This window comes from Exophiala mesophila, assembly GCF_000836275.1.
Source record: "Exophiala mesophila strain CBS 40295 unplaced genomic scaffold supercont1.1, whole genome shotgun sequence".
In the NCBI taxonomy this organism is placed as follows: Eukaryota; Fungi; Ascomycota; class Eurotiomycetes; order Chaetothyriales; family Herpotrichiellaceae; genus Exophiala; species Exophiala mesophila.
Window position 1 is genome coordinate 3,040,652 of NW_015622504.1, and position 26,384 is coordinate 3,067,035.

Below are 26,384 nucleotides of genomic sequence, written 5' to 3' on the forward strand. Positions count from 1 at the left end.
GTTGATTGGTGCGTGGAGCTACCTTTCGGGTGACTTTCCTTTTGTGGACACTACGTTGATACTCGTGGGCATGGGGGTTGATGGGGGAAACCTAGCTACCGAGCATTATCAGAATATCTTCTATGGACAAATGGACGTTTTCAAATTCAAATATCGTAGCTGCAGTGCCTGTCACATTGTCTATACAACTTCAAGCTATCGTGGGTATTTATTTGCCTTCTCATGCAATGCATCATGTCGACTTATCCAGCCCTAGATCCATCCCGTCATCCCCCAGACCCATGATATACTTGTCAATCATTACCTGAAGGAGTATTGTTAGCCAGCGCACCTCCAGATTCGTGTAGTGATGCTTACCCAGTCCAGCTCGGAGTCCTTCAGTAATGCCTCAAGGGCGGCGTTGTCGTCTGGAGGTTCTTGAAAATGACTGGCTCCTGAGCCAGTCTTGGAGGTGTCCATGAACTCCGTGAACTCCGGAGACGATACATATGATCCTTTCTGTCTGTCTGAAGGGATAAATTTGCTATTTTCTTGGGAAAGGTCTTCTAATACCCCTGACGGAATTGGAAACTTTGTAAACATGACTCCAAGCATGGTGGCGGCTCTCAGGGCATCCTTGTCGCTATTCGCTCTAGTCAACCAGATGCCGTGGGCGATCGACAGGGCTCGGTATGTTCTGACTTGGGTGTCTTTGGCAGAGCCATCAATCTTGACATAGACGCCCTGTCGGTGCGACTCGTACAAGTCCAAACAAGCAATCATCGCGGCGAGTAAAAAGTCGTGGTAGTTGACACTGGTCGGTACCCATTCATCATGATGCAAGAGCCCCCCTGGCTTAGCAGCGTTGTCGAGATCGGCTTGAAGCTCCAAGACTTGCAAACTGGCCTCTAACGCCGTGTTTCGCGAATGCTCATAACCTGGGTTAGATCTCTCGTAGCTGATATAGTTGCGGTGCAAGATCATGAGATTCTTGCGGTACATTAATTCGATGTTGATTCTTTGAAAGATGAGATATGGCTCATCAGACATGGATAGACAAAGTGGCTTCATGGCGAGAAATGAGGGGATCGTCGCAATGAACATTCGAAGCTCGGCGTCTGCTTTCATGATGATATCATATGAGGGAACACTGGTCTTGAGAGCACAGCGTGCAACGAAGCCGAAGCGAAGCGCTAATTCACCTTTGAAACGATAATAACTCATGGGAGTATGGTCCGAGTCTGGCCGGGAAGGCGGTAATTCGGTGCAGTCTTCATCAAAATCCTCGTCGAACAAATTTGCTGGGATTCGGGTATCGCAAACTTCCTCGTGAAGAATCGTGGGGAGCCCGGCTTGAAATGAAAGAAGCAGGTCAAGCGTCCTCACGTTATAGAATGTCCTCCTCCGCATTTCACCTTCAAAAGGGGAAATGTGGGCCAAATTTCGTGGATCTCGATGATAGCCCATCTTGAGGGCGAGCCTTGTGCAAACTCCCATCAAAATCCATGGCTCAGAAGGTGCTGGTGCTGCTGCAACACATCTGCAAAGAGTGTAGATGGCCATCGCCTCGACTGAATATGGCCGTCCTTTCTGATAGTGTCCCGCAATAAGCAGCTGTGCCGCAGTGGCGTGGTATGGCTGTTGTGATGGAGCCTGATGTAACTCATGATCACGAGTCTTTAACCGTACGTTATTTATCCACGAAGCTAGATGGAACGCAGAGAATAGGATTGAGAGCCAAAGGAGAGACATCGAGGCAGGTTCTTCCCAGAACAACTTGTACTGCGGCATTTAGTATCTAGCATTAACTTTTGGGTTTAACCATCTGCTTACCTCTCTGTGGAATTTGGCTTTGTGAATGAATGCTAGGCAAGTCAGCGAAATAGAGTCACGAAGGTAGTCAACGCACGGATATGGAGAAATCTAGCTTCGAAATATATCGACAGAAGTTTATCTGCAATCGGCCGCGGCGGCAGGAGATTGCATGCTTGTTCCAGTGTAATCGACCGACTCTCTCCCAAGACGACGTCGTCCTCGTCAAGTGTAGCCTCGTCGAGGTAAACAGAGATGTCGTCTGCGCGATCATTTGCCAGGCAATCTTGGATATCCTGGATCTGGCAGAGGTTAAGGATGGTGAATTGATTCTCATGAGACAGGTACTCACATCTCCTAGGATACTCGCCCAATGAGTGGCTCCAAGATAGGTAGTCTCACTTGGGCCATACTCCAGATATCCTTTGGATTGGGTTGGAGTCGGAGAAGATTCTCTTCCCGTATGATTTGTCCTCCCAATGCCAATGGCTGCATCTGGGACTACGCAAGAGATGCCACCACGGGATGGCAGAGTCTGCCCAGGGGTTGCAATAACGTTCTGACCTGGCTGCATCAAGGTCGCAACAATCTGTTCTAGTCGCTGAAGACGGGCTTGGGCCTCCGACACTTTGGCGTCACTGGTCAGGGGTCTGGTGCGCCTGGGACATGTCAACATGTTGTAGAGTGACACTATAGGTCTAACAGCCTACCATACCTATGCGTCTCTGGTTTGGAGTTGGCATCTTTGCCAGGCCTTTGCTTGCTGGTTCGTATTTCAGAAGAACCATTCGACGATCCATTTTTACCCACCCGGAAGATCTGTTGGTATTCGGTGTACTTGGGAGGCATTATGGCAGGGTTGTAGTAGATGAACCTTGTGTTAAGTTGTTGTTATATTCAATCATCAATCAATCCAATAGCAAGTGACAAGCCATGATATGGAAATCTTCCCAGGTAGGTCAGAATGCCGACCTTTGCCTAGGACAGGGCAAATAAATGCTGCACCTGATGCAGCATCCTTTGAGAACAGGTATCAAGGGCACCCATCTGGAGAAGAAGTAAAATGCTAAAACAAGGAGACTCTTCAATGGTCAAATCAGGCTCAAATCAGGCAACAAGAGTCGGAGAGATACATGTCACGTGACGGACTCCTCTGCGCTTTACTGGCTCATGATTGGCTCTAGCCCAAGGTCGAATTTCTTTAGCGCGCCAGTGAACAATTGCTCTCGTGTCGAAAGAAAAGTCTCGTAGATTGTCCAGTCTGTTCAACAACTGCGCCCACGAACCGTTCAGAACGGCTTCCCTCCCGCTCCGGACTCGACTATCATCATCGCAATTGAGCTTGTCCAGTCTTCAATACCAACGCCTGATGAAGAGAGTGAGGCTCCTAAGATGGAGCGGCGGAGTTCTTTCTCCTCGAACACGGCCTGAGGCTCCTCGACTCGCCGTGTCTGTGTGCAGTGCTCGAAGATGCCAGACAACCAGTGCCACGCCGTCGCGCAGTCCAGCTCAAGCACCCAAGTACCTAACAGAAGAAACGTTGATGCAGTTTCCCTCACCTCCGCACACTGCAGCTCGAACTTCAGCCAAATTGGCAGCTCTCCATGCTCGTCTATCCCTTCCCACACAATTTCCCCTCGAGACCTTGGCGAGAACCCTGGTGGACGCGTCGGCAGATCCGTCTCTACGATTCAATAATAAGCCCTTTACAGTCTTGGGCAACGACCTCCTCGGCTACTATACATCAGAATACCTCCTCGCACAATACCCGCGACTGCCGCTGGCCGTGGTATTTGCAGCCATGTACGCTTATGTGGGTCCAGCAACCCTAGCTGCAATATCCAATGAATGGGGTGTGGAAGCTGCTGCTGAACCTGGTGGAGAGGTTGATCCAGGCCTGCTCCAATTCAAAAGGATACCCTGGAAACATCAGCCTGAGCAACTTGGCCCCAAGATTGTTGGGACCGTATACGATCCGAAAACCGGCCATCGACGAGGCATCAGCGATCGGTCGGTACGAAACGACGCATTTGGAGAACCCGCAAAAGAGTTGAACGAGGATAAGGGAGTATCTATGGAGAGAGCACGGATGGGGTTTGTCAGAGCTTTAATGGGAGCACTGTATCTACACGCTGGGAGGGCGGCGGCTAAGGACTTCTACCGAGATCACTTCATGTCCCGGCAACTGGATATTTCAACCCTGTTCCAATTCAGACAGCCGACTTTGGATCTATCCAAACTGTGCGCCCGGGAGGGGTTTCAGTCACCGGTGGCACGGATAGAAAGTGAGACGGGGCGGAGGAGCAGGACACCAGTTTTCGTGGTCGGCATCTATTCAGGAGAGGACAAGCTCGGCGAGGGAGCCGGTGCGAGTCTGGACGAAGCAAGAACTCGGGCGGCAGTTGCGGCTCTAAAGGGATGGTATCTGTACAGTCCGACAGAGTTCCGGCTACCAAGCGAGATGGAAGAGCCCAATGCGGCGAAATGGACACCTATCTTGGTGGACCCAGGTGATATTGTGGTTTGAGTTGGCCTCTTTGCACCAGCAGAGACGTGTATTCTAGAATTGACCAGTGGTGTTGCATATATCGGTCGCGGAAAAGGCAGCGTTGTCACATACCAGCGCCTGGAGCAAATGTTCAGGGGTCATTACTGGTACTCCACAACATTGCTCTCGAGACATCGTCACAAAAATCACTCCCATGACATACATTTCTATCTTCAACTTATTCCCGGGAGTGTCTGCCGTCAGATGGATGCCTCGGTACCTCTCGTCAGGCAGAGTCTGTACGGTGGTGATGATTGATGCAAGGCAACTGAACTCCACACCCTTTTTGTGTGTAGAAACCTTCAGGGCTGACCGGTCAGAGAGGGGAAATGCAAGCAAGGTTTCAAGTCATGGTGTGCATCACATGGGATTACCCCGTATTGGAACCCGAGTCAGTCCGACGTGGTGGGTAGCCCTGGGTTCCCTGGTCATCGAGGCAGTGGACGGCGAGCGGAAGTGCTTTCCGACATTACGCATCTCGCATCTGGAGGGTCACAGGGTTAGCCCTGGTCATGACTCTCACGCGGCGTCTTTGTTCTATTATTGCTGGGCACTGTGTGACTGTTTGTATGCGTTATTGGATGGCACTGTGGCATGTGTGGGTGTGTTCGTAGTTCCCCAGAAACAGGGAGCGATTCAAGTAATGAATATCTTGGCTTACTCTGGGATGGCAGGCGTATGACGTCAGCCCCCCATCATCGGTCGCAGTTGCAGGTTGGTGCCTACTCATCTCCTGGGAAGGCGCACACGGCACAAAGGCTCCCCTATGGGATGTCATCCATGTCAAACGTCTACCCAACTCTCACCAAAGACCAAAGACACCCACAAAATGGCCCGTGTCAGGATCTCCCTTGGTAGGTTCAAAGACCGGACTTTTTACACCAGGCTGCGCAAAAGTTCTCTTGTCAATGTTTAATGCAAAAAGCCAAAAAGACTCCATTGACTGGTGGACAGGCGTCCTGCTGCTTTGCCCTGCGCCACTGACAAGGGCCTGCCCGCGCCTACTGCCCCGTTAGTGGCCGCAGGCCCGCAAATCATAACGCATAGAGACGATCCAGAGACTGACCAAACCTTGATCTTAGGCATCGACGGCGTCGTTCCTCTGCAAACCATCCCCATGACTCCATGACTGGGCTTGTGACTGTTGGTCCGCCTGTCAATCATGTTCCTCAATCCCTCATTTCTCCTCTGCGTGGCAACAGTTAGCCTCGCCGTGTTCGCTACTTAGGCATTTTGGAGTTTCAGCCGCTGGTAGCCTACTACTTAGTCCTAATGAGCCACTCGACACTGGGCAGTCCAACCTCGCTGCTGCTATAAGCTCACGATAGGAGCCCAAGTTAATCACAGCATCTCTTCGCTTCGTGTCTGTGCAACGATAACTTCGTCTTCGACACTCGTGTGCTGGACATGGCCGCTGCGTCCTACTACGATACTGGTCCCAGACCACCGCTACAGCAACACTCGTCAAGCCTCTATCCTCCGGCTAGGCCACAGAGAGCCTCGTCGCAGCCCAACTTGCCATATCCTATCTTGCAACAGAGCGGCTCTCATGCACAACCACAAACACAACCCCAGTCCGACTATTCTCAGAACCCTCCTCCCCCATATCACCCCTTCAACAATGAACAACCCAAGCCTAGTGTACACTTTGCGCCAACCCCAACACCATCCTTGAGCCAGCAACGACCTTCCAACCCAAGCCAACCCCGACCAGATCCATATTCTTTCAATAATCCTAACTATCAGATTTCTCAGAGCCAACAGTTTGCGCCTTACCAACAACAGTATATTCCTCAGAACTATCAATATCAACCGCAGCAGCAGCCGTTAAGCTCACATCAGTATCGACCGTCCTCCCACCATCGATACTCGGATGTATCCCCTCACGGTGGGTATGCCTCAGATCCAGAGCGGCATAGAAGGAAACACAAAACTCGAGGGCGGCGTGTTTCTGACAATTCACGATCGACCAAAGCGGACGGTCTCTTGGGGGCCGCCGGTGGTGGGCTCATCGGTGATATGATCTTCCCAGGTCTCGGTACAGTTGGCGGCGCCCTGGTGGGCTGGGTCGGTGGCAAAGACTATGGTAAACATCGAAAGTGGCGGGAAGAGAAACGCGATCGAGAACAAGAACGATGGGAAAGAAAATACAGAAATTCTAACGACAGATCAACGAGCCATAGTCGAGACAGAGACAGGAACCGGGACATAGGAAGGGACAGAGAGTGGGACAGAGGAAGAGACAAGCGAAGGGGCAGTCATGACCGAAGAAGAGAGTATGATTGATGCCCCGTGAAGAATTTGCTAGCTTGGCTTACAGCACAATGACTTGGGTGTTGGGCGGTTGTCTTGTTTTTGGATCATCAAGATGGTCATGATTGATCGACCACTGGTTCTCAGTCGGACCAGACGACAAAGATTTGTCTCCGTGGCAGTGGTTCTCGGCACAAGCTGCGAGATCGTGCAAGTTTGCAGACTATATAGATGTTTATGTAGCCTCGATTTTGAGATCCTAAACTCATCTGCTTCCGCGCGCAACCACAAAATTGTGCCTTGCTTATATATCAACACTTAGGATCTCCACCGACTCGTGCCGGGGTTGAATGGGAAGTCCCATCCCCAGGTCAGCCGCGTGTTCAACGTTGATCCTGTATGTAATCTGTCCAACACGAATCAGGTTTATTCCCTTTGAAGATCGCCAGGGTTCGGAGCGATATAGGCCATCATCTCTGTGAATAGGTGACCACAGAGTCCGGCAAGAATCAGCGAGATGGACTCGTCTTTGCGCCCCCTTGCTTGCATGCGACCCACCTTGGGCGACAAATCTAGCACTCAGATTGAGCGCGGAGCTGTACTTTTGCCAGCCGGATGAGCTCGGTACATACTCGTACTCAGCAGAGATCACGCCTCCGCATATCACCTCTGGCCAGTTCTTGTGCCGATCGAAGGATCTGACACGAAGCTGGGGGCCCACCCAAACAGCCAGCAGTCGCCTCCCAACGTGACACGGCTTGGGCCGGCCACGACCGCCTCATGAAATCCATAGCCATCTCCTATCTGATGGATTTGCTGGATCACAATCATAAATCTTGGTGTTACATTGAGACCATTGTCGCGGTCCACGCCATCCACAGTCTTCCGTACCAACTTCCGAAACCTCGGCAGTCCTCTCCACATCAATAACCATGTCACCATGTGGACTGTGTGGCGGGCGGGTCCGTTCGAGATGCTTCGTGCAGGCATAACCATCGTACGATTTTGCGTGATCGACCATTCTTGCACAGTCGTGACAGCCTGTCTAACTTTCAGCGTTGTCGAACCACCGAGATAGCATAATGTTCGAGGTTAGACTAATACAGTCAGCCCAAGATCCGTCCTTGACGTCCAACGCTATCTTATCTACCGGTGACCAAGACTCTCAACCTAATGCTAGACAAAGTGGCATGACGACAAGATTCTTTCCTCTCGACATGGCGTCCATAGCCAGCCGGTCCTGTTTTTGCCCGTAACAAGCACTCTCCTTAGCCCTTTGACTGGAAATCTCGCCCAGCCGGGAATGGGAGGTGTTGGTGTCTCAACTGTGTCAACTGGTTCAGGCAGTGTTTCCAAGCACCGAGACGCGGGTCAAGACTTAATGGCTATTCGCGGAGTTTCCAAAGTGCACGAATCAGGGCAAATATTGCGACATACGTGGAGACGCCAAAGTCTTCTGGATTCTTGAATGGAAGACGCCAAGAGCGGACCAAGATGCCAAGAGCGGAAATCACTCCAAAGGCAGACCAACCTCCATCTTGCAATCTTCTTCTCGTCCGAGCCACACACGGCCCTGAACACAACTACCATCATGCGGACTTACTCCGCTCCCAATCACCAGGCTATGGTACATCGCCTCCGGCTACGGCTAGATCCCTGACCGTTTACCTAGACCGGCATGCCAGGACTACTCCGTACTGAGATTTGAAAGCCAAGGTCTTATTCTTCAATACATCTCCAGGTTTCAAGTCTTGACTCCCAGAAGCCAGCCAACCACACATCACCTCCGGATCCGAAACTGGAGACGGTATCACGGACCGACCTAGAATAATCTCGAAGTCTGATGTCTCCTGAGATCATACCAGCATTCCCCGCGTTGCGAACCTCAAGCGCTCGGGCTAGACTAGCAAATTTCGGCGAGCGATGCTTTTGCCTCGCCGAAACGCTGACCGATCAATCTTACAATACAACCCCCCTCCCCAACAAGATGAGACTCTTCAGTTCTTTGTAAGTTTACAGGTATGGTACTGTTTCTCCCCCCCACCCCCAAGTCTCTCCCCAGTTTTCAGGTCTCTCTTAGACAGGGGTTGTGGTTACATGGTCTATAATCCAAGAAATCTCGAAGACGTTGTTTGGCATGGTGGAATTTTCCACATATCACTTGTTTCGATCATCTCATGTCGCCTCTCGCATTCTGATTCGTCGTGCCCGGATATATTGGCTGGTCCACTATGTTGCACGCCCCCCAGGATGGTGCGATACCCCCAAGATATTCGTCTGAAGATCTTGAATATAGATGGCAGTCTCGAGAGAGATATGTCTATAAGAAAGTCCATCCTCCCCGCCTCGACGAGGTAGATCCCCCGTGAAGCCATCGCTCTTTCTCCATCCACTCCAGACCCTCCACAGGATCAACTCTTTCCGGGGAAATCCACTCAACATGAACTCAGACTTGGAGAACGAAAAGGGGGGCAGTGTCCCAATTGGTGGTGTTGAGGTCGAAAACCATGCCGGTCCACGGGTTGTTGACCTAGAGACCGAGAAGAAGATATTGAGGAAGCTTGATATCCGTATCATTCCTATGGTGATGTGGATTTATCTCATGAACTTCATGGACAGAGGTATGAATGAATGCTTCTCATTCTTATATTGAACATTGCTGACTCTTTATAGTCAACATCGGCAACGCTCGTCTCTATGGTCTCGAAGAAGATCTTGGTATGCAGGGTGACCAATTCCAACTGGCCGTTTCGATCTTGTTTGTGACCTACTGTGTAAGCCATGCGTCGTTCCTCCTCCCTTCCCACGCTGACAGATTACCAGATCTTTGAAGCACCCTCCAACCTGGTCATCAAAAGACTGCAGCCAGCTCGATACCTCGCCGGCTTGATGTTTGCGTGGGGTATCGTTGCAACTTTCACTGCATTCGTCAACAACCTCGGGGCTCTTATTGCCTGTCGTTTGCTTCTGGGTCTTTTCGAGGCTGGCCTTTTCCCAGGAGTCATCGTCTACCTGACTATCTTCTATTCGAAGCGAAGCATTGCCCTTCGAACCGCATACTTTTTCTCCATGGCTGCAGCATCAGGCGCCTGCGGTGGCTTCGTTGCATATGCCATTGGCTTCATCGACGGAGCTGCCGGCTGGAGAGCCTGGAGATGGATTATCCTGATCAACGGCATCCCAACCGTCCTCACTGCCTTTCTAGTCCCATTTGTCCTTCCCAACAGCGTCGAAACAGCCTCATTCCTCACCGAAGAAGATAAAGCAAACATGATCCTCATCCGAGAAGCCGAGATTGGTTCGACCAGCAAGGCTCAACAACTCCACTGGGAAGATGTCAAGGCAGGCTTGCTAGACTGGAAGACATATCTCTTCTCGGTTGGACAATTCTCCATCAACACCATGGTCTACAGCTTCAGTGTCTTCTTGCCTACCATCATCCGAGGCTTGGGAACATGGAGCACAGCTGAGGTTCAGGCCTTAACCATTCCTGTATTCGCCCTTGGAGCCATTGTCTACCTGACCTGCGCCTGGGCTAGTGACCGCCTCCAACAACGAGGAATCTTTGTGGTTGGTGCTAGCATCACCGCAATCATCGGCTACTGTCTACTTGTTTCCAACTACAACAACGCCACCAGCTTTGCAGGTTGCTTCTTCGTCAGCATGGGATGCTTCACCGCGGCTGGTAGTGCTTTGGTATGGCTGAACTCCAACAACCCTCGTTGGGGCAAGCGAGCAGTTTCCAGCGGTATGCAACTCAGTATTGCCAACGCTGCCGGCGTTTCTGCCCCGTTCCTGTTCAGCAACAAGTATGCTCCTTCTTATATCCCAGGCTATGCCGCCAGTATCGGCCTGCTCGGCCTCCAGGCTTCTCTCCACACCTTCATTTGGTTCTACTGGAGAAGAGCTAACTCGAGGAAACTCGCTGGCAAAGAAGACTGGAGAATGGAAGGCTTGACCGAAGAGGAGATTTCTGAATTGGGAGAGCACAACCCAAGATATATCTACTCCACTTGAACTGCTCTTGTCGTTCGATTTACAACAGTTGCAACAAGATTGGAAGCCATCGCCCCAACAATCTTCAACCTGTTAGCCACTTGGCTCAGACGGGAACAATCAGATCACACTTTTGAGATTTGTACAGATCCGAGCTAGGACATTGTCACGTGGTTCCTGCAGGCTAGATAGCAAATGATAGACTCTATTTTCCTACCAGGTTCACTTCAATAACAAAGAATTGATGATATGACTATGATGACTCTGATCAACGTGAGCACAAGAATCCCTCTTTCGCTTTTCTCGATCTTCAAGTGTAGAAGGTGAGGTTGATGTTAGCAAAGATTTGGAATGACGTAAATGACAAAGACCTGGCTCCTATCCAGGGTCAAAGAGACAAGTCTGACAACCTTGATAGTTGAAAAGAATGCTCTACTTACATTGGCTAGTGCTCTACCTCTGATCACATCTTTCTTCACCGACCAAAACATCATCTAATTACAAACTCCAACAATAAGCACATGATCGCTCACTGAGCTCGCTCAGGTCATCAGGATGTTGCTAAAGCCTCGGAAAAGGCCAGCCGAGGGCCAGGCTACACCAAATGCCAACATCGACGGTCTATCACCCGCAAAACGAGGCCGCGGCCGTCCAATGAAACACAGTTCGAATCTCAAACCTCCTCAACATGTTCGCATCCAACAGGAAAGCCTCCTACATAGCCAGCAGACGACGCAAACACTGGACATCATTCCAAGACCTCAACTGTCTCCTCTTGAAGCTTTGCCGGTCGAACTGATTCACCAAATATTTTTCCTTGCGCTCGAGACCAATATGGCACGGGCGTCGCCACATCTTGCTGCTGCCTTGTCGAAACCGTCGATCTACGCTGCCCTGGTTGCCTTCGCATTCTTTGCAGACGACGGCATTGGACCTGTGGACAGACAAGTTTTTCTACCAGCCCAGTACGTACCATTGCCGTTGGAGGACCGAGTCCGACTACAGCAGGGAATTCTACGTTGTCAGTGGTGCACGCTCAGGCTGTTGAAGGCAAGTATACCTGTAATCAGTCGACTGGTACAGGTTCAAGCATGGCATAGGGAGGCGAAGAAGTGGGCTCAGTTTCCTTACCCTGACGAGCGGACGTCACTCTGTCCACCAGCAGAACAACCCAGCTTCTGTGAAATGTGCATCCTGCCACCAGACCCAGAAAACCGAGCCGTAATGGAAGAACATTTTTTTGCAAAGCCCTGGTGTTTAAGTTTTGATGCACTTACGCCACAAAGACTTCATTTGGAATCAAAGTATGAAACGGCGGAACCTCGAGGAGACGACTGCTTTATCGGTCGCATCATAGAATGGGAGTATGAGCCGCACCCCGATCCAAAGTTGGGGCGTCCTCTCATCAAAAGTCCAGTTAGCGCAAGAGCTGTGCTCGATACTCGCTGCTTGCCAGATCATATTATATCGGGCCGTCCGGAGTGGACGACACCCAAGCTCGAGCTGCTGATGCTCCTGCGTCAAAGCATACGCTTTCTACCGGAGGCGCAAAACCGGATTCATATGTCAATCGATGCTCTCTTCGAGGGGATGGCATCAGCAATCAGGACCCTCAATACGCAAGCATTGCTCGTGCTGGTGGAGCTATATTTTGCCGTCTGCTACAATCCTCCGCACTTTACCCATCTCCTACCATTGGAACTTTTCCATCTCGCTACCCAACTGCCCCGGCTGGAGTCGTCTGAGATCATGACTCTGCTTGTTAGGGCAAGTATAGGGAGTATTCCATCGGAGGATTACATCCTGACATCCTGGGCATTATGGAACAAGACTGAACGTATCGCTGTATTTCTCCTCCGACACATGGAAGGGGCTCACGGTGACTACGGCTTGGCTTCGGACGAGCTGTTCTTCACCAATGGACGACTGGCTCAAAAAGTTCCTATCAAGATAGCGGATTTTGCTATTGACGAATTCACCAATGAAGTTCCATACCAGAGGCAGGGCGCACCTCGAGGAAATGCGGCATTCGAGCACACGAAGCTCGCTGAATGAACCGAGAGAATTGAAACGAGAAGCGGACGTACAAATAATTTATGGTGTGTGATTTTTCTTGCTTTTACCTCTTACTGGGAGCTCTCCTGGCGTTGGCACGGGAGCCTCACCGTGTTGCACAGCCCTGGGGCTTCAGGGCTGACCAGGCCAGATAGTGTCTGCAATCTTCCTCACCAACTTCAACTTGTTTATCATGTCTTGATGCTTGACAGCGTTCCCGCTACTATGACTGGCGAATCCACACTGGGGAGAGACGCCACATCTGGCGAGGGCTTCCTCTTCGGTCTCGCCTGACCCCTTAGCGATCCACTTAGCCGCCTCCTTGACGCGGGCGACCATCTCATTCTCATCTTCCATCGTGGGGAACTTGCTCGTCACCACGCCGAGGATGACGTTCTTGTTCTTGGGCAGATACTGCAGTGGCTCAAAGCCGCCGGAACGTGGAGTGTCGTACTCGAGGTAGTAGGTGTGCATGTTGAGTTTCTGGAACAGCAGGGTCGCAATACGGTCGTACCCGCCCTCGGAGAAATGTCGCGAGTTGACGAAATTGCCACGGCACAGATGCACGCCGACGTGCATGTCTGACGGGATCTTGGCCACACATGCATTGTACAAATCAATGTACTTTGCCAAAAGCTCGTCCGTGGTGTATGTATTTGAGGTGTCCTTTTCCCAGCCCGCAAGCATAGCCTCTGAGCAGAAGTCTGTGACGACAAGGTTAAAATCAGGTGAAGACGAGGAGGAAGAGAAGACCACATCAGGGGGGGGGAGCCAACTAGGCATCACGTACATGCGAGGTTAGGGTCGTCAAACTGAACATTTCTCAACCCGTGCTCATAGAGAATTTTTAATTCATCCTGATAAGCCTCTGCGATGTCGGCAAAGTATTCGTCGTCATTCTTGTAGACATCCTTGGGATAAGCCTTCCCGTCCTTGTAGCGCAGATGGTACCAGTTGGGTGCGGCGAGGGTCAACTTGAGATCCTTCCACTTGGACTTAGGTACCTGCTTCTGGAGATATTCCAACTGGGCGGTATAGGTGCTGCCCTTGTGCTTGATTTTACCAGTGCACAGCACGGTCTCACCGGGCTTATAGCCAGCCTCTGTGAAAGCAGCAATGTCTGGGATGTACATGCGGAAGAGGTCTGGGTCTGGGACTGCAATCTCAGTCATGCCCTCGAGACCGGGCCAGAAAGAACCCCAGAACATGTGACGGCGATATTCGCCATCGGTAATGCCATGATACCCTAGGTCGAGCTGGGTCTTTACGATCTCTGTCACATCAGTGTCCTCAACGGCCGTCAAGTCAGCCTCAGTCGCTTTGCCGGCTTCCCATGCGTGACGGGTGTCGAGAAGCTTTTCCGTGCGCAGCAAAGAACCCAGATGTTCGGCACGGAATGGCGGACAGCTGTGACGAGCGGCCATGGTTGGTCTTGGTTTTGGGATATTTGGTGCGTTTGGGAGAACAAGACTTTGTCAAAACACGTGACTATCTCGAGGTTGACCTTCAACAATCAAACGGACAATGCTGGAATGCAGAAAACCTACGAATTTCAACAGTAGCGGGATGCTGAAAGGAGACACAATGGAAAGAGGAAAAATTTGCCTGACCAGAGACAAAATCCCCGCTTACAAGGCTATTAGGACCAGTGGCCGTGTCCGAGAGAACCTTCCCCGCGGTTGAAGTCAAGTCAAGTCCACAGGGGTAATCATTGTTGTGTTGATCCGAGCTACATGGCTCAGCCCGACAAGTCCCCCATGAGATTGTGGGAATATTCCGAAGTGTTAGTATGGTCACCAATGGTCCACAGAAGAAAGCGAGGTGGTTTGGCACTAGAAGAGGAGGAAACCATGACGTTGACGTGGAGACCCGAGGAGTCAATTGGATGAAAATTTGAGGGACCAGTATCAGTGCCAGTAGTAGTGGATGCGGATATGAAGACTTACGGATCCATGGATCCATACCATGGATCCCAGGATTGAACGAGGTCCTGAGGTTGAACTCGAGGTGGGGAGGGAGATACACGTGACTGTAAGCGAAATTTTGAGTTGAGGTTCAATCTCGACCACGTGATCTGTACCCCGCAATACGGTGGAACATATACTCCAGGTCTGACGCAATGTCAGGAAGCGACAGAATATGTTGGACTGGCATCAATATCTGGATATCACCTTCAAAGAGTTGCTCTTTTTGATGAGTGTCTGACTCTTGATGGGATTAGGTCATTTGTTCATACGTTGATCGAATCTACTGGCTGTTGACAAATGTCGACTTTGCTAGAGCCACATCAGACATCTAGAACGATTCACTTGGGTCATCTAGGAACCAGGCTCAGACACGACGAGGTCGAGCGACAGGTAGCTACAAAGACATGAGGTCTCTTTGCTAATGACGCTGCATGATGGAATTGCTCGACCTTCCAAATGAGATCCTGGCCAAAATAATCTCTTTTCTCGACCAACCTAGTCCTTTTGACCAAAGGATTCGAGAAAAGCCGCTTCTGCAGAACGACGACATCAGCCCGACAACCAAATTGCCTCGAACAGTGCCTGCTGATGCTAGCCTGAAACATGTCTCAACAACATGCTCATTGCTTCGTTCGACAGCTCTCCCAGATCTTTTCAAACATGTCAAGGTCAATCCATTACGACTTAGCGACTTTATCGCCTTTCTGAACCAAAACCAGCTCAGTCACAGGGTGGTCAGTGTTGTCGCTATCGTCCTTGGCCATTACAACCACATCCATCCGGCATGGTGGGCCAGGCTGTTGAACGAAGTTACAGCAACCCGCTTCACCATCATTGCAGCGCCGTCCATCTTTGCCGAACTCGCCGGAAACCCGACCTGGAGCAACGATGCATGGGCGTTCAACATGCCATTTCAGATCCTCAGTCTCGATCAGTCTGCAGAAGCATCACGCTGCAAGATTGATTATGACAACCTTCCCAACCTGTTGACGGCTCGTCCTTGGACAAGAGCCCTCGTTAATGAAGGCTCCAGTGTTCTGGCATACACAACGTATGAGTATTTTTTCCGACGTACACCATCGATTCTATCTGCACTTCACTTCCACCAGTCAATTGCTGGTGATCAAATGTTTGCAAAGCTAGAAGAATTCGAGTTTGTGGCCATTTTTCCATTCTACAATCATGTTGAGGAGGTACTCAAGTGCATTCGAAAGATGACCAACCTTCGACGTTTATTTATCAAGATCTGCCCCAGTCCAGAGAGCACCGTCCTGCATGACGAGATCGAAGCCGCCGGGGGTCATTTTGACATCAACGATCCCTGGAATGAATGTGATACGTCGTGGAGATTAATAGCCCACAACGTGGCGGCATTGGCTAGCATAGGCAATCTGCGTGAATTCCACATGGACGATGTCCACGTGGAGGGAGTCAGACAAGCCCTCGAAGATAGTATCAATCGCGTACTACAGGAGCCATGGACCTATCAAGGCAAAGGGTCTGGTGAATGGAGAGTTGATGCAGCATCCAAAACAGCACGTGGCGCTCTCGCGGGGTTGTAGCATCACCGAGATGACGACAAGTGGGTTGATTGGTGATTCAATTCGATGGTTATTTATGACGAGTTGAAGAAGACTCGTATCTAGACGTACTTTGAGAGTCCTCAGGCATCAGGTAGATAATAGTGTCTCACAAACGACAACTCATGCGAGATTATGAATCTGGTGAGATCCTCTTGTCCAATTCTTGCAATTCGATGAATTCTAAAAGCTTATTCAAACGTTGATCGCCGAGGTTGTAAATCGATGTAAATCGATGTCAGCGGAGATTTTTTGTGGTCGAGATCGCCCATCAATTCCCATTACTTGTGGATGGCCAGCGGACCAGTCGACGGCAACGGAAGTAGAGTTCCTAAGTTACCTTACCTTAGTCTGGCGTGCCTCACCAAATGCCCAGAGTGATCATCACTTCACTTTATCGATTTATTAGTTGCAACCCCGGCCACCCTCAGCGATCCCTCCTTCTTCCACTTTTTTTCCCACCACGCCACCTTTAACCCCCCCCTCATCATTGTTGTTTAAACACAAAGAAGATTCCTCGCTCGGCTTAGGCCCGAGCGTTTCCAAGAGAAGCTGAGCAGGGTCTCACCTCGATCTTGGGATCGGACGATCATTATTCGCGTCGTGGGCTAAAAGCATGCCCTTATCGTCGCTGCAGCGATGCCTTCCCAATCACAAGCACGGCCTTTGAAACCGGCCCAAGGAGACCAACCGCCCAAACCGACGTCCAGTAAGAAGCGGCAGTCCAATGCCCGTATCTCAGCGGCTTGTGAAGCCTGCAAGAAGCGAAAAACTAAATGCACCGGAGGCCCTCCGCCTTGTCAGTTGTGCGAGTCTTTGAACACGGAATGTATCATTGACCTGTCTCTGGACATGCGACGCCGAGCGGCCTTGCAGCGCACCATTGACGAATCCAAGTCGTTCCAAGATGGCCTCAACGATCTCATCGACGGCATCAGGGATGGGCCACAGTCGGAAGAATTGGTTCGTTTCATTCGTGACGGTGCGACTAACGAGGATATTTTGGAGGCTTCTCAGCGACTACAGAGTTTGCGCACCAGTGATGAACCTGGCCAAGACAGCAAAATGAACCTCGACGACGGTGGTAGTTCATCACAATCCGGACCGCGCCCAGCCTTGGGGGCAACAAAGTTCCACAGTGATCCAACATCTGTCTCTACTGAATTTGCTGCCAAAGAGTCGCATTTGCATTATCAAACGCATGAACCGATCAAGAGCGAAGAGTCTGAGGAAGGGTCTCCTCAGCTCTGGGCCTTCCTCGAAAAGCTCAAAGCCGCAACCATGCCCGAAGCCGAAAGAATGCTTCACGGCTTCGCCAAATCCCAGGCTAGCGACAGTCTCTCTCCTCCCGACCGAAACCCTACATTGCCCGGACAGTCGAATCATTTCGCCAGCGTTGCTACGGCACCAACATACGTTGAAAGGGCTACGTGGCACCCCGCTTTACATCTACGTTCGCAAGATCAAGAGATGGATTCACCAGAACGGGTATGTTGGCGCATTCACGGCATATCAGGGTGATGACATTTCGTCACATCCACCGCCGTCGAGTGTCTCTAGCTGCATTTTCCTCTTCAATTTCAGCATAAAGTCTATGCAATCACTAACATACACACTAGCCAAGTCTAGGCGGCACCTTTCAGAGACGATTCTCCACCGACACAGGTATCTCATTCATGAACCGGGAAGGCGTACCTTCACTCGGCGCACCTTCACTCGGCGCAATGACAGGTGATCGAGGTCAGGATAAGGATGAGTTCAAGTTCGCGACACACAGCGACATGATGAAAGAACTCAAGGACTCTGCTGCGCCACTGTTGCCTTATGTCGAGATGTCTAATATCCCGGCCCAGAGTCCATTTATTGCAAGCAGCTGGGACTTGTCCATCACTCGAGAGGATGGAATCACAAACCTGCGCATTCCCGTGCACTTGGTACAACCGTTGTTGGTGCCGGATGACTCGTACCTGAGCAACATGTACACCGACTACGTGCGAGGGGCTCGCTTTATGATTCAGCAGGGCACTCCTGTATCGCAACTGCTGGGTTCGACTGCTCATATCCCCGTCGATTTGTTTTTCAGGAACCGCGAGCCGAATGATCCGTGGGATTGTGCCTCGTGGGCATGTGAAATCTGGCGGAGTTTCGTCGAAGTCGATGGTCGTGTGAGGCTGGCGAGTGTCATGTGCTTGACATTGATGATGCGGGTAGGTCATGAACCAGAACCATGGATGGCCGACGACGAGGAGGAGGATTATGAAGTATTCCTTGCTAACATGAGTCTTTGCTACAGTGGGTATTGTCACCAACACTTGCCAATTACCAAAAGATCCCGGATATGATGAAACCGACACCATCACAACGAATGATACCACATATCGCAGCGATCGAGACGATCCCAATGTGAGTGAGATGGAATTTTGGTAGGCGAGATGTTGGGATATCTCAAACTGACTGTGTTGAAAACAGCGGCCCCATCCGAGACGCAGTCATCTTCCAACTTCGAGACTGGCTGTCAGAACTCATCAAAGCATCCTGGAGTGTCAATTGGCCACATGGCACGGATGCCGCGGTCGAGCAAGATCCGCTGACGGGGTTGAAAAGGTTGTCCAATGACTTCATTGACCATGCGAGTCGATACGAGAATTGGAGTGTCGGCAACAGCTTCATCGAAGCCTTCCCAGAGCTCTCTGGCAGGATCAGGGTCCACGATTGAACAATCGATCACGACAAGCAAAATTACTGTACTACCAGATGCGGCTAGGGAGGGACCAGCAGCTGTGCATAGCTGGATACCTGGCCCCTTCAGGCCACGAGCACGACACTCAAGGATCACTATAAGCACAAAAGGAGTCGACTTGAACGGCCCCAGCCTCCTACGCCAAACAAATCCGCCCTGCCCCAGGACGAAGAGGCATCCAGACCCAAGCCGCCAATAACCGAGAAGCGTGATCAAAACCCATCCGACCAAGCTGAAAGGATGACAATTGTCAAGACAAGACCAGGGACACGAAACCCGAATAACCATGCACACATGGGCACTTTCCTTGGTATGGTTGCACTGGTGGCCAGCAAAAGGGACAAACCAACGTACAAAAGGCCCCCAAGGGTGCTGACGCGTCGAGTCGACCGAGGTGTGTGTGTGTGTGTACCCAGGGGATACAACTGTTCTCCTTGTCGTTTACTCGTATAGCTGTGTGGCGGCTATGTGGCGGCTATGTGGCTATGTGGCTGTGTGGCCTTTGAATATTACAACGTCAATCAGTCACATGACCAGTGGCAGTGGCTATGCTGTCACGCTGTGTCATACAAAGTACGGAGTACGAATGTCTTCGCATCAAATATCCCACTCTGGATGGTCACGTGGCGGTCGATCTGACACAGACAGGACAATTTAGAGTGGTCTAGGCGATCTTGGCACAGAGTCTCCTGAACCAATCAAACCAACCGTTACAGGGGTGAAATGCCTCAGGCACCAAAACCCTTGACTTTGGTTCCCAAATGACGAGTACTTTTACTCATTGGACGTGGCGATAATTCGCTCTTTCTTCGACAAAGGACAAGGACAGGGACACGCATGCCTGAAAGTCTTGAATTGCGCGTTCGTGCGTGTTCTGCAGTCTTCTCTTGCGAGTCTAGTCTCTGGGGAATCCACACCAAAGAGGCGAATACCTGGGTAATCGTGGTGACCTGTCCTTTGTACCTTTTTTCCAAGATTTTCGCATGCAAGAAACAGGAACTTTTGCACAGACAAGATGTCTGGTCATTGGTTCTGGGGCTGGTGCCTTGACTAAAGGTTTGCTGGATATGCTAGATCTACATATGTACTGTACTTGCGTGCTCTACTGGAGGGCCACAGGGCTGGGGACCACCATAGATCATGGTTGATGCCTGCCTTTGTGCTGCTTTGCCTTCGCCTGTTCGCTTCGTTTTAGATGAATGGGCAAACCAAGAGATAATGAATGGAGTCGAGTTGAGGACCGGAATGGCCGACTTGTGTAACTTGACTATGATTAAACAAGTATTATTATGAGTGGCGGTAGTGTAAGGTACCAAGACCTAGGTAGCAACTATAGGCTCCTATTTCATGACGTTCGTTTCGTAGTAGAGTGTCGCTGGCGAAGCAAAGACCAAAGAAACTCGTAGTTGATGATGGATACATGTATGATCGAGTAACGATTTGCCTCCCATCCCAATCACCATCCAATCCCATTGCAATCTATTCCTGCCAAATTCCCTCTCCCCCGTGCCCCCTTTCCAAGCCCATAAAGAAAACCAATGCATGATCGACAAAAAAGAAAAATGACGAAAAATCCCATGCCATCCCACTTTTACCCCCGGGTCCCTCCTGGAGGCATGCCCGGCTGTAGGACGCTTGTGATGGCGTAGATGCGTTGAGTAGGCAAATCGCGTAACAGGGCTTGTAGGCGTTGCAATTCATTGGTTTGGTGATGGATGAAATCGTCCCTCTGGCGGATGACTTCTTCTCTTTGACGGATCTCGGCTCGAAGAGACTGGACCAAATCACCCTCGACGTCTGCTGCTTGCGGCAGGTCCCGGTTCCCGTCCTGGTCCTCTAATGGGACGCCAGCCATGGTTGCCACCCGAGGCTTGATTTCTTGCTGCCTGGCCGAAGGCGATGGCCCTGTCACCGAGAGTCGTCTTCGCTTGGCGGATGGTTGTCGTGTCAGGGTGGTTAGGTTTGTAGGCGCAGCAGCAGAGCCTGGTCGATCGATGATTGTTGTTGTTACAGGCGACGATGAGGGCGACGCTTGATGTGTTTGCCGTGTTGAGATTTCCTCCAAGTGCCTCCTCCGCTTGTGTTCCTCAAGATTCTCTCTCCGAGTGAATCCCGTGCCGGAGCTTCGATTACAATTGGGAAATGGACAGTACAGTCGCTGTTTAGTCGATAGATGCATCCGGTGCACCTCTCGCTGATGGCGAAGAAGGCCTCCTGAGTAGGTGAAGCCCAATGTGAGTTCGCACCCGGACTCGCGACATACATACGGTCTCTCGTGTCTGTCCATGTGTTTATTCCACTCGCACACCCTTCTAAAGGTCTGGTCCTTGCCCTGGCAGGCGACGTGGTCACAGAACATCTCGTTGTTTTCGTTGCGCGGAGGCGACCGGTTGCGGCGGATAGCGTGGATTGCCCTTGGAATATTTGGTGGTATCGAGGTGACGGGTACATGCTCGTCCGGCATGGTCGGAGGTATCAGCTTGGTCTCGAGGATGGTGCGCGCTGGTAACAAGCTCCGTTCACTGGGCGGAGAGATTGGATATTGGATATTAGATTTCATAATCATAGCGACGAGCGGTCGAGTTGAAGTGTCGAGTGATATAAAGAGGTGATGGGGGAGAAGAGTGAGTGAAGGTCGAGGCAAGGCTTTAATGTAAGGTAGGTACCAGTCAGAAGGCGAACGAAGTCAGAGCGGCCCCCCCGGTTCTTATCGTTTGGCCTGTTTGGCTCGAGTGCGCGAGCCACGGCCCGTGAAAGCAAGGCTGAGGGCCTTCCAAACCGGTACAAGAGTCATTGACTCTGTCAGGAGGGTGGGAAGAAGGGTGGGAAGGCGGATGGGCTCGAGTCAATAGGTCAATGGGGAATAACGTACTCATGTGTGGCGAGGCCTGAAACGATGGGTACCCAGGCACAGCGCCGCCACATCGAGACCATTCGTAGGTCAGCAAGGCCCCTCGGCCCACACACTTTAATATGGAGAAGCTGGGTGCTCATATCTCAATAGAAAAGACTGTGAGTCCGACAAGGCACCACCTTCTGTGGCTCAAAGGCATTTTGGTGCTGCCTAATATTTCCGCCTGCCTGGACAAAGTCGGCTCTCGGAGCCATCACGGACTTTAGTTTCCGTACCAGAGTTCCCCAGGCAGGAAGGAAGTGGCCATGTGACCAGGAGGGAAGAAGGTCCCCATGACTACCATGGACGACAGTAATGAATGATGTGGTCATATCATCTCACCCCATGACTCATCTGGACCAGTCACTCCAAGGCCGTCTAGGAAGCCCTGGAACCTGAGGGATGATGGATGCTAGATCTCACACATTTGTGGGGATCAGAGACAGAGGATGCCTTCTGTCCTGTATTTGATTTGTGGGGATGGCGCCTAAGGTTTTCAAGTTGGAATGAGGAAGGCGAACGTCTGTGCCTAAATTCCATAAGCTTGGCGACAGCTGTTGCTCTAAAATAAGACGATGTTGAACTTGGGATTTCCTGGTAGAAAGAGTCATTCATTTTGCTCATAGTACTCCGTATGCAAGACGTGCCTGGCGAATCAGGCATGCACAACGATCGGCTTGGCTTGGCGGTGAAAGACAACCAGACGCTTCCGGGCTTCAACAACTCCCCGATACACTTTCTGTGGGCACAAAGGAGTCGCCGTTCATCTCCCCAAGGCCGTCTTGACGCATCAGATCCTCACCGTATTTGACAAAACTTTGATTTCTGATTACCAAAAACATGGCACCTTACTCCTAGAACAGTCAGATCGACTCAAATTCCAAACTCCGGCAAGGCGCAGTCACTTAGACCCCGAGCCCAGTTCACGTTGTCTTCGTCCGCCGCCGCCGAGCGTATTGGGTAAGGCACCTCGAAGGAAGGTGGATTGGACAACAATCTCTTTCCTTCAGTTCCGGGTACCCAGTACTTTGAGAATGGCCACCGTGATCCATGGTTCACATCCACATCGCGCAAATGCGTAAAGTTCAAAGAGATACTAGTCCGCCCAATGGATATCATGCAGGTGACAGCCTCATCAGCTTGCACTTCTAATTGATTAGAGCCTGACGGCCTGAGGCCGCCATGGACGCCCTGGCGTTCACAGCCTTATCTGTCCTTACATAATCTATTGGACGACAAGATCTACGAACATTCTAAGCAAGGTACAAACTGTACGTAAATCAAAGCCATAAATCTCAAAGGATCATCCACCACTCCAGCCTCGCTTTCTATATCGTTCGTCGCCTTACCCTGCCATGGCTGCTTCATATTACGGCACATCTATTCCATCTTTGTGCCACCTTGGGCTGAAAAAGGTATCTATTTAGACGCATCAAATGTAGATCAGGTACCTTGTTTTTCCTTGAATGTACAATGCATATGTCACTGTCATGCATGCTCACCCCTAAACTTGTGAGCGGTGAATGTTTCCCGATACAAGTTGGCTAGTTAAGTTTTTTTTGCCCGGGGGGGCCAATTGCCTGAACCACTGTTTGGGCGGTCAGCTAAAAAGGAAAAGAGAAGTGTCATCTGTCCTGACAAGTTTGACTGACTGGCTGCTTCGTGCTTTCTTCCAGGCAAGCTGGAGTTCAGAGGGATGGGTAGCCGGTCTTTGGACCCCAGCTGAACGAGTGTGCGGCCCTCGGGCCCAGAAAGTTCCCAGCTCATGGAGAACGCTCATGCCTCAAAATAGACGCCTTGAAAGCCTTCCACACAATTCATGCTGGACCATCATAGAACTCCTCAGCCAGCCTACAGAAATGAACGACCGGTTATTCAAATTTAGTCAATCTCTTAAACTTCGTCATCGCCCGATTCACTAGCCCCCACTCCAACAGTCACACGAGCAGCGCCTGAAGACGCCCGATTCAGGATGCGAGCCCTAACGGGGCTGTAGATGCAAAGTCCACTTAAGTCTCACGCATAAGGTCAACGAATTGAGGACCACAGCCAAGTTGCTTTAGGAAGAAAGACCCTTACTTTGTCCGAAGAAGGATGTATAAAACGGGTAGAGGGCTGCCTAAGGCGTTCTCCGACTCGATCATCCAATGACTTTCAACACCTATAATTTGCCAACCCATCATATCGCTGCGTCTCTTCAATCCGGGCATTTCTTCGTTCCAGCCCAATCACGACAAATGATATGCTAACACCTGGGAGCTCATTTCGCAATTGGTTGGGTTCAAGTCCTAAGGATGGGAATGAGTCACAGTGCCTGCCTTGGCGCTTCAGTCTGTTCATTTATTCGTAGATTTCCCACCGACACTTGCACATTTTACCTCGATGCGTCACCTTGTGCGTCAAGAAAAGATGTTGTGGATCATGTCGAAATAAATGTATTGGAACAATGTGGCTGTGGAAGGCTAGACGAAGGTACAAGCAACTCATGTTTTAGTATGGACGCCCAAAGCAGGGCGACACTGCATCGCTCTCTGCCGAAAAGGCTGCGAGCTTTATGCGTTGATCATCTGTTGAACCCGTGGGTAAACATGGACCAGTCTTTCCCAGAACTCAGGATGGTCTGTGATGGCGACTTGAGGGTCCCATGCCAGGGCAACAAAAATGGTCTCGGTGCCTGATGTGATGGGCATGGTGAATGTCTTGCAAATCTGCATTCCAATCAGGAAGGAAAAGGCCATGATAACCGGTGTGAAAGTCCGGCCCTCGTTGTACGCAGGTTTGGTGTACTCGAGGTACAGGTAGGAGAGAAGAGCGCAGAGGTATGCGACAAACAGTCCTCCCATGCTGACCACAGGTCCAACCAGGCAGTCCTGTGCCAGTGCATCCCAGCCTCGGTCCTTCATCATCTTCCATGTGTCCTTGGCAGCTGCGATGTAGGCCTTGCCGTACAAAGCAATGTGACAGTATGCGTAACGGTTGAAGAACTCCACCAACCATTGCAACATACTGATGATGCACCCGAGCACGCAGTACATAATCATTCCGATCATGTTGCCGTCCGCAGCTTCGCTCTGTTGCGCGATACTGCAAGCTTGACGCAGCATGTTGATCAGGGCGATGATCAAGCTACCGAAGGAGAGAGAGCCAAAAGAGTACGTAGTGGCACGTCGGAAAGCACCGAATGCGGAACCACTGGGAATGCCACTCGGCTTGCCGGCGCAGAAGTACCAAGCACCGTACTGACCGGCCACTGTGGTGTGAATGACGGCCTTTGTAAACTCCGTAATCCAATACCCAGCAAAAGTCACGAAGACGACCAGGCCAATCACTCGACCGCTCGAGCATCCCCCAGAGGCACATGAAGGATTGGGGTTGCTGGTGGAGTCGCTGGGCATGTAAGCAGTGTATACAGCGACCAGGGTCACAGAGAACCATGCGCCAAAGGCCAAGCTGACTATTCCTCCCATCAAACTGATGAAAAACACATGGATCTTTGGCATGCGGGCCACATCCATGGTCTGCTGGAGCATGACCACCGTCATGGGAATTCTTGGAATCCAACTGATGAAGGCGAGGATAGCGAAAATGGCGAAAATGGCAAACACGATTCCAGCACCCCAAAGCCGGAGGTACAAATAGTAGGCTGCGGTGCCGACAGCCAGGACACAATTGAGTATACCCGTCAGCCAGACAAATTGTTTGGTAAATGCGCGCGCAGCGAGAAAGTATGCCCAAGAGACGACAAAGCCGACAGCCAAGACGAAGACGAAGAGGATGAGGGTATTCGTGTCAAGAGAGAAGTCGTTAGAGGATCCATAGATGCCGCCGCCGTTGAAGGAATGATATCTGGAATAGCGTTGAAGTGAAATACCAGAGACGGCGACAAAGCCGCAAAAGACCGCAATGTACTATCGAGGTCAGCGGAGAAACGGTTAATGTTGGGATCATGGGCAGCTGCTTACCAGAAGTCCGGCCCAGATATCATTATATTTTGGTTTCTGGATTTTGAATGTCTCTTGAAAAGTTTCCTTGCCCTCCTGCGGCGGGGTGTACTGGCCATAGTCGGGAGGATGCTGGTTGTATTTGGGGTCAGGCTGTTGCGGCGGGACATCCTGCAGGGGATAGGATTGTTGCGGCGGTTGCTGTTGATATGATGGCTGGAATGGTTGTTGGTACCCTTGAGGAGGGCCCTGTGGAGGAGGGTAATACTGGCCGCCGAGCTGCTGGTAGGGAGCATTGCCCATGCCTTGATTGTTGTAATAGCCAGAGGCCTGGCCTTGATACGCCATGGTCAGTCTCGATCAAGGCTGTTTCTGGGTGATGAAAGGCCGATGAAGAATTAGAGAAGGGATCGCAGAGGACGCGGAAACAAATGCCAGTCGCTGAATTCGCAAAGATCAAGTACGTCACGGGAAAATGACGAAGGTAGGGTAAGTAGCAATACGAGGACAGCTACTCGTAGACGGAGAGGATGTCAGTCAAAGCAATGATGCGGAACACTACAGCAGAAAGAAAGCGTTTTGAGTTGAACTCAATCAAGCTCAGCATTGGTTTTGTGGTT

At 50.9% G+C, this 26,384-nt stretch overlaps 9 protein-coding genes across 10 annotated transcripts; 6 read left to right on the top strand and 3 right to left on the bottom strand.

Moving 5' to 3' along the window:
- Positions 1-159: 159 nt before the first annotated feature.
- Positions 160-2,840, bottom strand: PV10_00974 (uncharacterized protein). The gene is made up of 6 exons (XM_016365122.1): positions 2,507-2,840; positions 2,144-2,450; positions 1,889-2,093; positions 1,813-1,844; positions 358-1,761; positions 160-304 (listed from the first exon to the last, which is right to left on the bottom strand). The coding sequence occupies exons 1-6, from the start codon at positions 2,638-2,640 to the stop codon at positions 233-235; spliced, it is 2,154 nt and encodes a 717-aa protein (XP_016228771.1). The 5' UTR covers positions 2,641-2,840; the 3' UTR covers positions 160-232.
- A 214-nt stretch (positions 2,841-3,054) lies between these two features.
- On the top strand, positions 3,055-4,960 carry PV10_00975 (uncharacterized protein). The gene has a single exon (XM_016365123.1). It carries the CDS (start codon positions 3,161-3,163, stop codon positions 4,316-4,318), a length of 1,158 nt encoding a protein of 385 aa, XP_016228772.1. The 5' UTR covers positions 3,055-3,160; the 3' UTR covers positions 4,319-4,960.
- Positions 4,961-5,441: 481 nt separating this feature from the next.
- Positions 5,442-6,827, top strand: PV10_00976 (uncharacterized protein). Its single transcript, XM_016365124.1, has one exon. It carries the CDS (start codon positions 5,747-5,749, stop codon positions 6,623-6,625), a length of 879 nt encoding a protein of 292 aa, XP_016228773.1. The 5' UTR covers positions 5,442-5,746; the 3' UTR covers positions 6,626-6,827.
- A 2,205-nt stretch (positions 6,828-9,032) lies between these two features.
- Positions 9,033-10,609, top strand: PV10_00977 (uncharacterized protein; the record flags this gene model as incomplete). Its single annotated transcript, XM_016365125.1, has 3 exons — positions 9,033-9,213; positions 9,266-9,366; positions 9,416-10,609. 3 exons carry the CDS (start codon positions 9,033-9,035, stop codon positions 10,607-10,609), a joined length of 1,476 nt encoding a protein of 491 aa, XP_016228774.1.
- Positions 10,610-11,143: 534 nt separating this feature from the next.
- On the top strand, positions 11,144-12,643 carry PV10_00978 (uncharacterized protein; the record flags this gene model as incomplete). The annotated part of the gene is made up of 1 exon (XM_016365126.1): positions 11,144-12,643. The coding sequence occupies one exon, from the start codon at positions 11,144-11,146 to the stop codon at positions 12,641-12,643; it is 1,500 nt and encodes a 499-aa protein (XP_016228775.1).
- Positions 12,644-14,823: 2,180 nt separating this feature from the next.
- Positions 14,824-16,293, top strand: PV10_00979 (uncharacterized protein). The gene has a single exon (XM_016365127.1). The coding sequence runs from the start codon at positions 15,042-15,044 to the stop codon at positions 16,170-16,172; it is 1,131 nt and encodes a 376-aa protein (XP_016228776.1). The 5' UTR covers positions 14,824-15,041; the 3' UTR covers positions 16,173-16,293.
- A 296-nt stretch (positions 16,294-16,589) lies between these two features.
- PV10_00980 lies at positions 16,590-20,254 on the top strand. 2 transcript variants are annotated; one of them, XM_016365128.1, is made up of 4 exons: positions 16,590-17,678; positions 17,810-18,397; positions 18,484-18,593; positions 18,660-20,254. In XM_016365128.1, exons 1-4 carry the CDS (start codon positions 16,830-16,832, stop codon positions 18,904-18,906), a joined length of 1,794 nt encoding a protein of 597 aa, XP_016228777.1. In that variant the 5' UTR covers positions 16,590-16,829; the 3' UTR covers positions 18,907-20,254. The 2 variants fall into 2 exon arrangements, with proteins under 2 accessions (XP_016228777.1, XP_016228778.1); XM_016365129.1 differs by having other exon boundaries at positions 18,484-20,254.
- Positions 20,214-22,378, bottom strand: PV10_00981 (uncharacterized protein). The gene has a single exon (XM_016365130.1). The coding sequence runs from the start codon at positions 21,494-21,496 to the stop codon at positions 20,522-20,524; it is 975 nt and encodes a 324-aa protein (XP_016228779.1). The 5' UTR covers positions 21,497-22,378; the 3' UTR covers positions 20,214-20,521.
- A 1,131-nt stretch (positions 22,379-23,509) lies between these two features.
- Positions 23,510-26,316, bottom strand: PV10_00982 (uncharacterized protein). The gene is made up of 2 exons (XM_016365131.1): positions 25,786-26,316; positions 23,510-25,731 (listed from the first exon to the last, which is right to left on the bottom strand). Exons 1-2 carry the CDS (start codon positions 26,110-26,112, stop codon positions 24,376-24,378), a joined length of 1,683 nt encoding a protein of 560 aa, XP_016228780.1. The 5' UTR covers positions 26,113-26,316; the 3' UTR covers positions 23,510-24,375.
- Positions 26,317-26,384: the final 68 nt, after the last annotated feature.